General features: G+C 36.3%; 1 protein-coding gene across 3 annotated transcripts in view; it reads left to right on the top strand.

The window, feature by feature from the left end:
* car (vacuolar protein sorting-associated protein 33A) overlaps positions 1 to 13,128 on the top strand; it is a 396,220-nt gene that overhangs the window by 209,300 nt on the left and 173,792 nt on the right. For all 3 annotated transcript variants that reach the window (XM_090391677.1, XM_090391678.1, XM_090391679.1), the window contains exon 9: positions 7,512 to 7,602. In XM_090391677.1, the coding sequence (XP_090247803.1) occupies positions 7,512 to 7,602 (91 nt within the window). The remainder of the gene's footprint in view (positions 1 to 7,511; positions 7,603 to 13,128) is intronic.

Genomic DNA, 13,128 nt, shown 5'->3' with positions numbered 1-13,128 from the left:
AGAAGTACTTGCTCCTCCTTGTGTTAAAGTTTCTGTCTTTAAACAAGAATCCATGGGTATTTTTTCAATAATATTCAAATTCCAATATTTGTCAGAGCTATAATAAAAACAAATAGAATTTTGTTGTAAAGGTAACTTTAGTATGAAAAACAATAAGATTATAAATAAGAAATGTTGAATAATATAAAAGTAAATGAATAATGCAAAATAGTGAAAAAAGACTGCAACACACAAAAGTGAATATGAATTGTAACAATACTTGTAAGAAAAGTACTAAACCTTATCAAATAATGTAAAAGCAATTGTAATAAGAATGATTTGATAAAATGTTCAGTAACAAAAATAATTAAACAGTTAGAAATAAATCAGATATTAATTATAAAATTAGTTAAAAGAGTAAGAAGAATTCTTTTTTTTTTTAAAGTTGCCTCGCCTACTCCCTATATACGGGGAAAAAAAGGCGTTAGCTGATTTTTTTTTTTTTCCGAGGGCCCGGTCCCAACAAATTTACTCGTAAATACCTTTCCAAATTTTTTTAAAGTTCATACATTAACATAAGTATTAATAATTAATTATGGCATAATCATAAAGAGTATTAGTACACTTATGTATACGGTGTGGCATGTTGACAAATTTAAATTACATTTAAATTAGTTATCAATCACTGGACTAATGAAATGTTGTAGCATGTCGTAGTTTATTCAGGCAAACATCATTAAATTAATTTGTGCTGATTTTCATTTACATTTCCCATTCTGATCACGAAATATATTTATAATATTATTATAAGTACTTACGAGTGAATGCAGACTTTTTCTCCTGTGTGCTGGTAGTTTTCCCCTCCTTTTGTACATCCTGGAGATCTTTGTAGGCTTCAGGTGGATGACTCACTATCTGTTCCGTCACAAACACCTTCAATAAGAGATTTCTCAATACCAAAATTAAACAAAGTGCCTTGTCTCTTATCCATATCAGATTTTAACTCTGTATTCCTATTACTTTTAAAAAAATCACGGCACTCCGGTTTCAGAACAAGCACTTACACACTGCAATATGAACTTGCGAAAAAATTATTCAGTAGTAATAGATTTGAGAACCAGATACAGACTACCTTGATCTTCGATTTCAGTGGAAAAAGATATTTGCAACGCAGGTGTTATTTCATTCAGTTTTGAGAACACGCCACCCATTGTTGTGATCGGTCATAAATGGCAGTATTCTCTTTCCCGATTGTTGAAAGATTTCAATGTGTGAAAATTAACAGTAATTCATGAATACTTCCATGTTTAAAAATACGCTGCTTGGTTACTTGACATTTGCAACACAGATGTCATTTCCTTCAGTTTTGAGAACAGAAGATGTGACACCAATTGTTGTAATGGGCTTGCAAGCAATTTTTATGACCCGTCATAAACAGCAGCATTCCCTCTCCCAAATGTTGAAAGGCTTTCGATGTGTGAAAATTAACGATACACAGGTGTTCTGTGTCTGAGCTTTTAGACATATTCACGAATATTATCCTCCTCGGAATATTTTTACTATAAAATATTTATTAATGAAAAATGCTTAGAAAACTAAAATGACAAATTTCAGAACTTCTCGCGGAACACCTATTCAACTTCCGCGGATCACTAGTGTTTCGCAGAACACAGTTTGAGAAACCCTGCCGTAGATAATGACACATAGAACCATCTTAAAGAAGCTAGCGATTCTCAAACTTCCAGAGTTCAGAATGAGAACCAACCGAAACTAATTAGAAAATTCAAATCTCTTAAACAAAAATAAGAAACTCATTAACTTCTAAATTACACCTCCACCCGGATAAAGTTGTTATCAACAAATCAAGTCATAACCTTTCAACTATCGAGAAAAATGTTCTCACCAAAGGTCTCGATTTCGTTTTGTCTCTGAGATCAATCCCAAAAGAATTATTACCTACAAGGATTGAAAAAGCTGCTTCCTTCCTTCCTTCCTACCCAAGAAGCGAACCTACTGTATATGGAATTCATTTTCATTATCAACAACGCCAAACCTCCTACCAATAACATCTCTTTATCAAGACAGTTGGCTATTAAGAAACTACAAAATAACAAAGACATTGTTGTTCTTCCGTCCGGCGGATAAAAGCAATGCTACGGTTGTGCTCAACTCTGAAGATTATCACAACAAGATGCTGGACTTGATACAGACTGACACTTACTCGATTCTCAAAGAGATCCATAATCGTACCAACAACCTTCAGAGAACAACAACAGAATTCCCTAGGAACATACATCTAACTCTTCATTCTCTCCATCCACTAATCCCTTGATTATATGGATTGCCTAAAATCCATAAAGAGAACATTCCTCTATGACCAATTGTAGAAGGAATCAATTCTCCAACCTGTAACCTTTCCAAATTTCTTGCTAAATCTCTAAAATGTTTCTCTGGTAAGTCATCATCTTTTATTAAAAACTCCATGGATTTTGTCTCTAGCCTTAAAGATATTACTATTAAATAAGAAGAAATCATGGCCAGTTTTGACATAGTCTCCTTATTTACCAATGTTCCTACAGAAGAAGTTCTCTTACTATTAAAAAATAAATTATCTAAGAAGATCATGGCCCTATTAACTCACTGTGTTCATTCAGGTTATTTCAAGTATGGAGATACTATCTACAAACAAAATTCTGGATTAGCTATAGGAAACCCATTGTCACCAGTACTTTCTACCTCGAAGATTTTGAAGAGAAAGCTATCTCCTCCTTGCCTTTAAAACCTAGAATTTGGAAAAGATACATAGATGACGTTTGTTTTTTTAATTTGGGGCCACGGCCATGAATCTCTTCGGAACTTCCTAGACCACCTGAATAATCAACATCCAAACATAAACTTTACAGCTGAGTTAAAAGTTAATGGTTTCTTCCTTTTTTGGATGGAGAAACTGAAAATTTCAATTTACAGAAAACCTACCCACACACAAACAGATATCTCTACACTCTATCCCACCATTATTCCCCACAAAAGTTTGGAATCATTTCTACACTTGGACATCGGGCTCACTCCCTTCTTTATAACGAAGAACTTAACAAAGAACTCAATTTCCTTGGGAACCTTTCAACTGAATAGCTATTCCCAGAAAACTATTAACAAATTCCTGTTTAATCCATTCCCTCGCCATAATGAGGAAACCACAAGTGTTAAAGGTAATGTTTCTCTATGTTATATCAGCTTCATCTCACCCAAATTGGCCAAGGTTCTTAGGAAATACAACATAAGGACTTTATTCACACCTCTACAAAAACTCCTCTCCTTACTGAGCTGACCTAAACCTAGACATAACAACCTTAAATATCCCGGCGTCTACCAGATTTGGTGCAACTGTGATAAACTATACTTTGGCCAGACAGAGAAATCTATTGAGTTACGCATCGAAGAACATCAGAGAGACATAAGTTACGGGTGAACGCGAGCCAGTGCTCTGTTCTATCCATGTTCTGTTTTCCTCGAATTCTAATGAAGAGAACCGCACCCATCCAGTACTGTGGGACAAGTCTAATAATATTTTCCATTGTTATGATGAACTAGAAAGAAAGATAGTAGAATCTGAAGAAATCCTTAATCCTATACATCTCAACAGCAACCTGAGTTACGACCTATCAGACTGTCATTGTGCTGCTATCCAGTATTGGCGTACATGAGATTTTGAGTGGATGCTTATGCCCAACAATGAAATCAGAGAGAGAATATTTTTAAATACACAAACGTGAATGCATTAACATTGAAATATATACGCTAACTTTTTTGTGCTGTTTAGAGTTGATTCCTTTACGGTTTTGTTGGTTATTTCTATTATTTTTTTGCACCTGAAAAAGACTAAACTAGTCGTTCCATTAAAATCTGCTTTTTTTTTTTTCTCATCTCGGTTTCTCAGTCATTTAATCCCAAAAAATGTGTACTTTAACCGAGTAAATCAGTCATCTAACACACACACACACATATATATACAGTAAAACCCTGTTTTTACGTTTCTGCAATTTACGTTTTCCTGCCATTTACATAATTTTCCGTTGGTCCCGTCTTAAGGCCTATTCTTACGATATATTGTTTTCCCACCGTTAACAACTTGATGTGGACGTTATTTCCCGTGATTTGTGGTTTTTTCTCGGGTAGCAACACTGATTTTCGAATTGATTTCCTCTCATTCAAATCTGTTTCTGCGGAAATCTTCACATTTCTGTTCCCAGATGGCATTGCTTTCAGCTGTAATTTTTTCCCGCTATCATGGTGACTGGCATGTTTGCAGTAGTGATGAGCGATACCGTGATTTTTCAATCACAATACAAATTGATACCGTGATGTGATTTAACATTCACAGTGCTGTATTGAAATCGTGAACAAGGATCATACACAAATTGTGAAATCACGTTCACACTTCTACCAAGTAACAGTTGTTACTCGTGAATATTAGATATCAGTGATGGATTGATCGTTTCAAGACTCATCACAATATTGTGTATAATCAAGTGTGTGGAGAAAGTAACCAGTGGAAACATGAACTAAAGACTATTATTCAGGACTATGAACCGAAAAATATTTTCATTGTTGATGGAACTGGGCTCTTTTATAACATTCTGCCAAGTAAAACATTGTGTATTAAAGGAGAGAAGTGTCATGGTGGAAAACTCAGCAAGCAGAGGGTAAGTGTTTTGCTCATGGTCAATGCTGATGGATCAGAAAAATTACTTCCACTGATAATTGGTAAATTTAAAAAGCCAAGGTGTTTTAAGAATGTGAAAAATCTGCATACTAAATATGATGATCAGCAGCTCTGGATGCTAAAATGGGGAAATCACCTCAAAATACTACTACTGCTAGACATATGTCCTGCACACCCTGAAGATCTGCAGCTCAGAAACATTAGATTAGTGTTCTTTCCCCCTTATTGTACAAGTGAGCTTTAGCCATTAGATCTGGGCATCATCCACATTTAAATGGAAATATAGAAAAATGCTTGCTGAAAAAGCTGTGTTTATGCATGATAATGGTATGGACCCAAAACAAATGGCCATATCAATCCTTGATGCCATGCATTATGTGGCCAAACCATGGTTGCATGTTACTCCTGAAACCATATCCAACTGTTTCCGGAAGGCAGGAGTTACGTTTGTGGATGATGAGGAACAACTACAGGAGGAAGAAGAATATGTCAGAGCCCAACAACTGGTATGTGATGGATGAGTCTTCCTCATTTCAAGACTACTTTGATGTTGATGTGATCACATCAGTGGTACCAAGTGTAGAAGACATCCTTTCCAACCACCTTAGTGAAGAAGAAGTGGTTGAAGATGACTGTGATCAAGACCCTACCGTCCCTACTAGTAAAGAAGCAATGGAAGCTATCTCTGTTTTGAGGTGGTATATTGCAAGTACATCAGGAGACGATGTTCATTTAATACACTGTGGAGAGGCAGGTGGAACTTACGAGTGCAGAAAAAGCAAAAACAATCAACAATTAAAGATTTTTTTTTTAATAAATAAATGTAAGTACTTTTTTCCATCAGTCCCAGTGTAAAAAAGGGGTTTTACCGTATATATATATATATATATATATATCACCTTTCAGCATCTTCAATAGAAATTAAAACAGCCAAATTCAAATTACGTGCAATAATTTGTAAGATTTGGTGTGTCTCACTTTAATTTTATTACTAATCCTTTGTTGTTCCTAACATTATACACTACTTCGGTTCTGGTGCCTGCTAACCAATTACCAGTCTTCCATGACAAATCGCCTGTAGCAAGTGGATTTCTGGAGCTCTGGTTAGACAATCTGTCCAGGAGAAAAAGTCGAAAGGGGAAAAAAAAAAAAAAAAAAAACCAGCTAAAGAAAAATAAGCAGAGTAGTTAGAAACAGTTAAGCATGCAAGTTGGTAAGATGTCAGTGAATAATAATGATAATAATAAGGTAATTCAATTAGAATATAAGGGGGGAAAGCAATATGGTTCTTGATTTGCTTGTTAAATTTGGGCTTTCCAGGAGCAAGAAGTAAGTGATCAGTGCAATTAAGAAAGAGAAAAGTAAAGGGATGGTGATGCACATAGAAACAAATGATAGTGATAAATACAGTATGAAAGAAAATATGGAAGAAGTGAAAAAGAATATAAAGAGAGAAATCTTTATATTACTGAGATTGATAATACTGAGTTAATAAGAAAGGCTATGATAACAATAAGCAGAAAGATTCATAAGTAGGTGACGTGAATGGAATATTGTGAAAATAAGGATGAGAGGAGTTATGAAAAATATATAAAGCATGGGCCAGAAAAGTTACGAGTATTTTGCCAAAAGATAAATTGGAGTGTGAAAAGAAATTGGCTGTAAAGGCTAAAGGCAATCCAAAAGAATTTTATCATTATGCTGCAAGTAAACTAAATAGTGAATGGGAGAATAATTTACTGAATGCAGACAATACCCTAGTTTCTGAAGCATCATTTATTCAAATAATGAGTACTCACTTAAAGATCTATCACCTGGTGTATATGCAACATTGTCCACATACTATCATTACTAACCTATCAGTAGTAAGAATCTGCATATAGAAATAGACTGACACACAAGCTATACTTTGCAATGAACAGCAATCATGAGCAGTTTGCTTATATTCTATAATTATGTTATGGCTGGTTGAAGGAAAGAAATGGACACACTGTTTGATACTGTTGGACTTTGCTAAGGCATTTGATAATATTATACCAAACAAAAAGCTGTTGAATAAATTGGAGTATATGGGATTGGAATATGAATGATTAACTTCATTAAGTGTTTGTCTGATAGATAGGTATTAGAAAGAGGTAAATGGATGGGGGGGGTATGAATCTGCCAGATTTAGTGTGAGTGTACCCCAGCGATCAGTTCTTACACCATTGTCACTCAGTTCAATCTATGCATTAATGATATTAGGAAGGATCTCACTGGAGATGTTCAATTGTTTACTGATGGTGCAATTATTGACAAGGCAATCAGAGATGCTCCCACATTGGAAATCTTCAGTTCAACTGAACACAGCATCTTGACATTGAGTACATCAAAACATGTAGCACATCCTATGCACTTAGAGAATGATTTGAATAGGCTGAAACTGTGGGCAAATTATGCTTTTATATCCAAGAAACCCAAACGATCAAATATTCAGTTAAAATAAAATCTTATAAAGAGAAATATCAACTTTCTCATCTCCATTGTTAACATATTTTTCAACATCCAAGTAATCCTTTGTGCTTTAATGTCCACTTTTGCGATATATCTATTGAACTGCAACTTCTTTGCAAACATAAGTCCCAAATTCCTGAACTTATCAATTTCTTGTGGTGTAGTCCCATCAGTATAACAAGACTTATAATCATTTCAATCAGAAGTTGCAAGCTTCAACCTAAAGTAATACTTTGCTATACTGAACTGATAACTATTCTCTGCCCACAATGTTCATCTGTAAAACCTATATTTTTGTGGTCTTTGTTTGTTTCAGGAACGCCATGATGCTAAGACCATAGGAGAAATGAAGCAGTTTGTTGATAACCTTCCTCGTATGCAAGCAGCCAAAAGATCGCTCGCTACCCGTATGTATTATTTTTTACTTATATATATCATTCTGTTTTAAATAGATAAATTATAATAAATTAAGAGCATGTTTTGCTGAAATTTGAGTTATTTAGAATTAATCATCATCATCATCAACTTCCTGATATGTACCATCATGGGGTGCAGACTACTCTGACAGCACTACACGATTAAGTTTTCATTAATAATAATCTCCTATCAACAGTTTTCCTCCAAACTAGTCTATTACTTGTCAGCACTCCAATATTGTCATATCTAACATTTCATTTGTCTCAGGCATTTCTGATTGAATCAATCCACCTAGTCCTTGGTCTTCCTGTGGATCTCTTTTTCCTGCCATCTTGGGATCAAACAGCTGTTTTGCTAATATTCTGCTTAAGTGACACTACTGCCTTGGATTTGCCCTACTGCACACATTCTTGAATGCAAACAATGGCAAGTTCCTTTCTAATGTCTTCATTTTAATATGATTTTGCCATTGATGCCATCTGTTTTGGCTCCTAATTTTTCTAAACTCTGTCATCTCTCTAATCATTGATCAAGTGCTTTATTTCTAGCCCAACTTTCACATCCATAGCTTAAAACAGTGTTCAAACATTCTGGTTTGAACACTGTCTTGTATGCTGATAGTTTAGTGTTTTGACTAATTTCTCTTTTATTCTGTATAAATTTATTCAACTGGCTCCTAACCATACCACCTTTGCATATTCTGTTGTCTGTTTCCAGGTTTAATTTGCTATATTCACTAAAAACTGTGCCTAAATAACTGACATAAGTCCATTCTTAAACTATCAGCTTGTATATGGATCACATTATGAAAGAAAGTAGCATTAAGCCTGATATTAGAATTAGATATATCAAACTTAGCTCTTTGCTTTATGCAGATGATGTACTCCTAAACATATCCAGTGCAAATCTCTGGTATTCTCTAACTAAACTGAATAATAGCTGTAACAAATTTGGCATGAAAATCAGCCATAAAAAAACCAAAACTGTTTAAAATTAAGCAAAAGCAAATATGGCTATGAGGCAATTTATCAAAAGTAAAATTTTAATTATATTGAAAGTAGTAAGGAAATGATTGCAGACAATCATGAGAGATGCATTTTGTTTATAGCATTTTCCTATACTGAAATTGTTCATTATTTCAACAGCCAATTCAATCCAGAGCCATTTTTTGGCACATGTACTGCAGATGTAATTTTGTCCTTAACATGGTTCATTTCAAAAGAACTGGAAATTTTAATAGTGATTATAATTACCAAATTTCATTAATAATAAAAACTTAGATTAAACTACTGTTTAAAAAGAGAATAAAATTTATTAACTTCCAGTATTTCATCTCAGTTACAGAGACATCGTCAGGGAGTACAAAATGAGACGTAACACACACAAAGATAGCACAAAAATAACTGAAATACGTGGACAAAGGACTAGAGTCCTAACTAGGTATGGCACCCCTCTATGGACTCCTGTGACCTAGGATGTAAACTGGGATCTCGAAGTATTAGTGTTTCCCATATGCAGTCATATTCATTTAAATTGTCTGATAACATGTCTGATTTTTAAGAGCAGTAGATTCTAAAAACAAAACAGTCTTTCTCTTCTAAATTTACTGTGATGAAGCATAATGGTCTTTATCCAGTTGATTCTGTGCTATATCCAAAGCATGGTCTGCAATGCCAGATTGACCATAGTCATGCCTGCAGATGTTTTTTTTTGTTGTTGTTGTTTTTTTATGTTCTTCCATTTGGATGGTAGATGAATCTTCTTGTCTGTTCATAGTAGGCCAACAAGGAACTCTATATACACCTGGAACTGAGAGAGGAGGGAGTTTGTTTTTAGTGGAGCAGATAAGAGTAGCTAGTTTTAAGAGAGACTTGAAGGCAGTGCAAAGATTGTATTTCTTAAAAATTCTGGATATATTTTCTGATGCACCTTAAACATGGGAGATGGTAATAGCATTACTAAAATCTTTTTGAAGAAAAGGTCGTGGATTAGAAGGATTGTTTTTTTTTTGATATTGTGGGAACTGTAGTAATTAGAGAGAAAAGTGCAGTGTATATGATTGAGTTCTGTTGCAATAGAGGTCTCATTGGACCAAAGTTTATAAGCGCTATAGGTTAGTGTTTTTATGACACTGTATTATTGAGGGGGGGGTGATGAAAAAGTTTATTAATGTATCTGCTTGTGTGAGTAGATTTATTATATACTGAAAAGGACAGATTACCATTAGGTAGGTGGGTGACCAGGATATCTAGAAAGGCTGGACTATTATTAGTCTGGGCCATGAGACCAAATAGAAAAGACATCACCTACATATCTCAAGAACTTGTTTTTCAAAATCTTCCATAAAAAAAAAATTGGCAAGGGTTGGTGAGAGGAGAGATCCCATTGAGATGCCCTCTATCTGTTTATAAATTTTGTTCTTCCAAGAGAATAACCAGAATGGATAGAAAAGGAAAAGAGGTCAGTGATATCAAGGGGAAAAACTTTTTTTAAAAACAATAAGGTGTTATTTGTGAAGGGATGTCAAAACTCCCTAAGATATCAGTATCATTAACAATTATATTTTCAATGGAGCTTTTAAAATGTGAAGTATTTTTTATGTACAATATGGTATGATCAGAGTCCGCGCGGTTAGCCTAGTGGTTATGTGCTTCGCAACCATAAGCCTGGGGAAGGAGTGTCCTAGGTTCGATTCCTGTCGGTGACGTGAGGAGCTGAAGGATCTTCCTCAGCCATAGCCAAGTTAGCCAGTCTTGGGCGTGGACAGCAGGGTTTTTTCCCCAGTTTATTCTGAAGTTTTTCATCCCACAAAGCAGGCAAACTAGCCTTGAGAACTTAACACTACAGGCCATAGGATACACCGGGGCATAAGGCTGACCACCTTATCCTGTAAAAACGGAGTGAGGTCCGATGATCAATGGACCCTCGACACCGCAAGGTAAAAGAAGGTATAAGGAAGATGAAAAATGAATGAATGGTATGACCAGTAAGGGGTGCAAGAGATTTCACTGTTTGGCTAATTTATAGTAGGGAGAATCAGTGGTATCTAGTGTGGGTCATGGGGTAGATTTGGGTTTATGAATCTTAAGCAAGCCATATATCTGAGGGGGGGGGGGAACTGAAGGGTTTGAGTTTCTTTGTGATATCAGGAGACTAGGAAGAGCATTTTTGAGTAGGCTTTTTAATTTCTGATTTGTGATTTTGTGGTATCATTATCTAAAGGTCTGTAGGTGAAGAAGTCTCTAAGAATGATATCCATTTTCTCATTGCATTCATTGGCATTGAGGATAATGGTAGCACTTCCATTGTCAGACCTAGTAATGATTAGGCTGTTATCTTTACGTAGCTTATTGAGTGCTTTGAGCTAGCAGGGAGCTAGCTCAAAAGGCCTAGAACTCTGAAAAGTTCTCGGTCTAACAATGAAAAAACAAACTTATAATTTCAAAATTATTTTTATTTTTCAACATAATCTCCCTTAAGACTAATACATTTATTCCAGCGATACTCTTGCTCCATTATAACATCCCTGTAGTGGTTCTCAGTAAGATCTGTAAAATACCCCTCTACAGCTGCAATCATCTCTTTATTCGAAGAAAAAACTGACCAGCAAGGAAGAATTTGTGTGTAGAGGCTTAAGTGCTGTGAGGACATCATGTTGGAGGCTTAATGGATTTTTTACAACACTCAAAAAGAATTAAAATAGAATTTAATACTTCCTATATTTCGTCCTAGTCACTAGGACATCTACGGGGATTATAAAAACAATTAATGTAACATGCACACACAAATCTTACAATACTAAGCCCAACGACGTGGGTGACACTAAAGTCCTATCTAGGTGGAGCGCCCTCTAAGGGCAGTAGTAGGTGGCCTGGAATGTAAGGTGGGACCTCTGGTGATGAGTGTTTCCCAAATCTTCGGAAGCTTAATGCAACCGTATTTATGAGATTTGGTTGGTTTCTGAGAGCTGCTGCTTCTAAGAAAAGTCTCTCTTTCTTGAATTTGCTGTGGTGGAGCATGGTGGTTTTCTTCCATGATACTCTGTGGGTGGTGTCTCCAAAACATGGTCAGCCAAGCCTGAATGGCCATAGTTATGTTTACATATGTAAGACTTGTGTTCCTCCAGGCGGATGGATGCTGATCTGCCTGTCTGTCCAAAGTACGCCAGCTTACAGGAACAGGGTACTTTGTAAACTCCAGGCAGCGAGAGAGGAGTGAGTTGATCTTTCGTAGAACGGATAAGGGTAGCAAGTTTGCGGTAGGGCTTATATGCTGTGTGTAGGTTGTACTTTTTTAGTATCTTGGCTATTTTATCAGAAGTGCCACGGATGTAGGGTATGGTGATGCCATTTTTAAAATCTTGTTGACGAGAAGGACGGGGAATGGGGGTGGAACTGATTATTTTTTTGATACTGTGTTCGCTGTAGCCATTGGAGAGGAAAGTGTTGTGTATGTGGTTAAGCTCAGTAGTAAGGGCGGTTCCACTGGAACAAAGATTGTGGGCTCTCTTAGTAAGAGTTTTGATGATTCCATATTGTTGTGGCATCATCAAAAGGGGTGGTGGTGGGAGAGTTTGTGAATGTATCTGCCTGTGTGTGTGTGCGGGTTTTCTGTATACAGTGAAGGCAAGTGTATACAGAAAACCCACACACACAGGCAGATACATTCACAAACTCTCCCACCACCACCCCTCACAACAATATGGCATCATCAAAACTCTTACTAAGAGAGCCCACAATCTTTGTTCCAGTGGAACCGCCCTTACTACTGAGCTTAACCACATACACAACACTTTCCTCTCCAATGGCTACAGCGAACACAGTATCAAAAAAATAATCAGTTCCTCCCCCATTCCCCATCCTTCTCGTCAACAAGATTTTAAAAATGGCATCACCATACCCTACATCCATGGCACATCTGATAAAATAGCCAAGATACTAAAAAAGTACACCCTACACACAGCATATAAGCCCTACCGCAAACTTGCTACCCTTATCCGTTCTACGAAAGATCAACTCACTCCTCTCTCGCTGCCTGGAGTTTACAAAGTACCCTGTTCCTGTAAGCTGGCATACTTTGGACAGACAGGTAGATCAGCATCCATCTGCCTGGAGGAACACAAGTCTTACATATGTAAACATAACTATGGCCATTCAGGCTTGGCTGACCATGTTTTGGAGACACCACCCACAGAGTATCATGGAAGAAAACCACCATGCTCCACCACAGCAAATTCAAGAAAGAGAGACTTTTTTTAGAAGAAGCAACAGCAGCTCTCAGAAACCAACCAAATCTTAATAAATACGGTTGCATTAAGCTTCCGAAGATTTGGGAAACACTCATCTCCAGAGGTCCCACCTTACATTCCAGGCCACCTACTACCGCCCTTAGAAGGCACTCCACCTAGATAGGACTTTAGTGTCACCCACGTGGTTGGGCTTAGTATTGTAAGATTTGTGTGTGCATGTTACATTAATTGTTTTTGTAATCCCCGTAGATGTCCTAGTGACTAGGAC

The sequence above is a fragment of the Typopeltis vanoorti genome, chromosome 4 (assembly GCF_054136105.1).
Source record: "Typopeltis vanoorti isolate ZY-2024b chromosome 4, IOZ_Tvanoo_1.0, whole genome shotgun sequence".
Lineage (NCBI taxonomy): Eukaryota > Metazoa > Arthropoda > Arachnida > Uropygi > Thelyphonidae > Typopeltis > Typopeltis vanoorti.
Note: the sequence above shows the minus strand (reverse complement) of the source record. Positions and strands in the feature narration are given on the sequence as shown.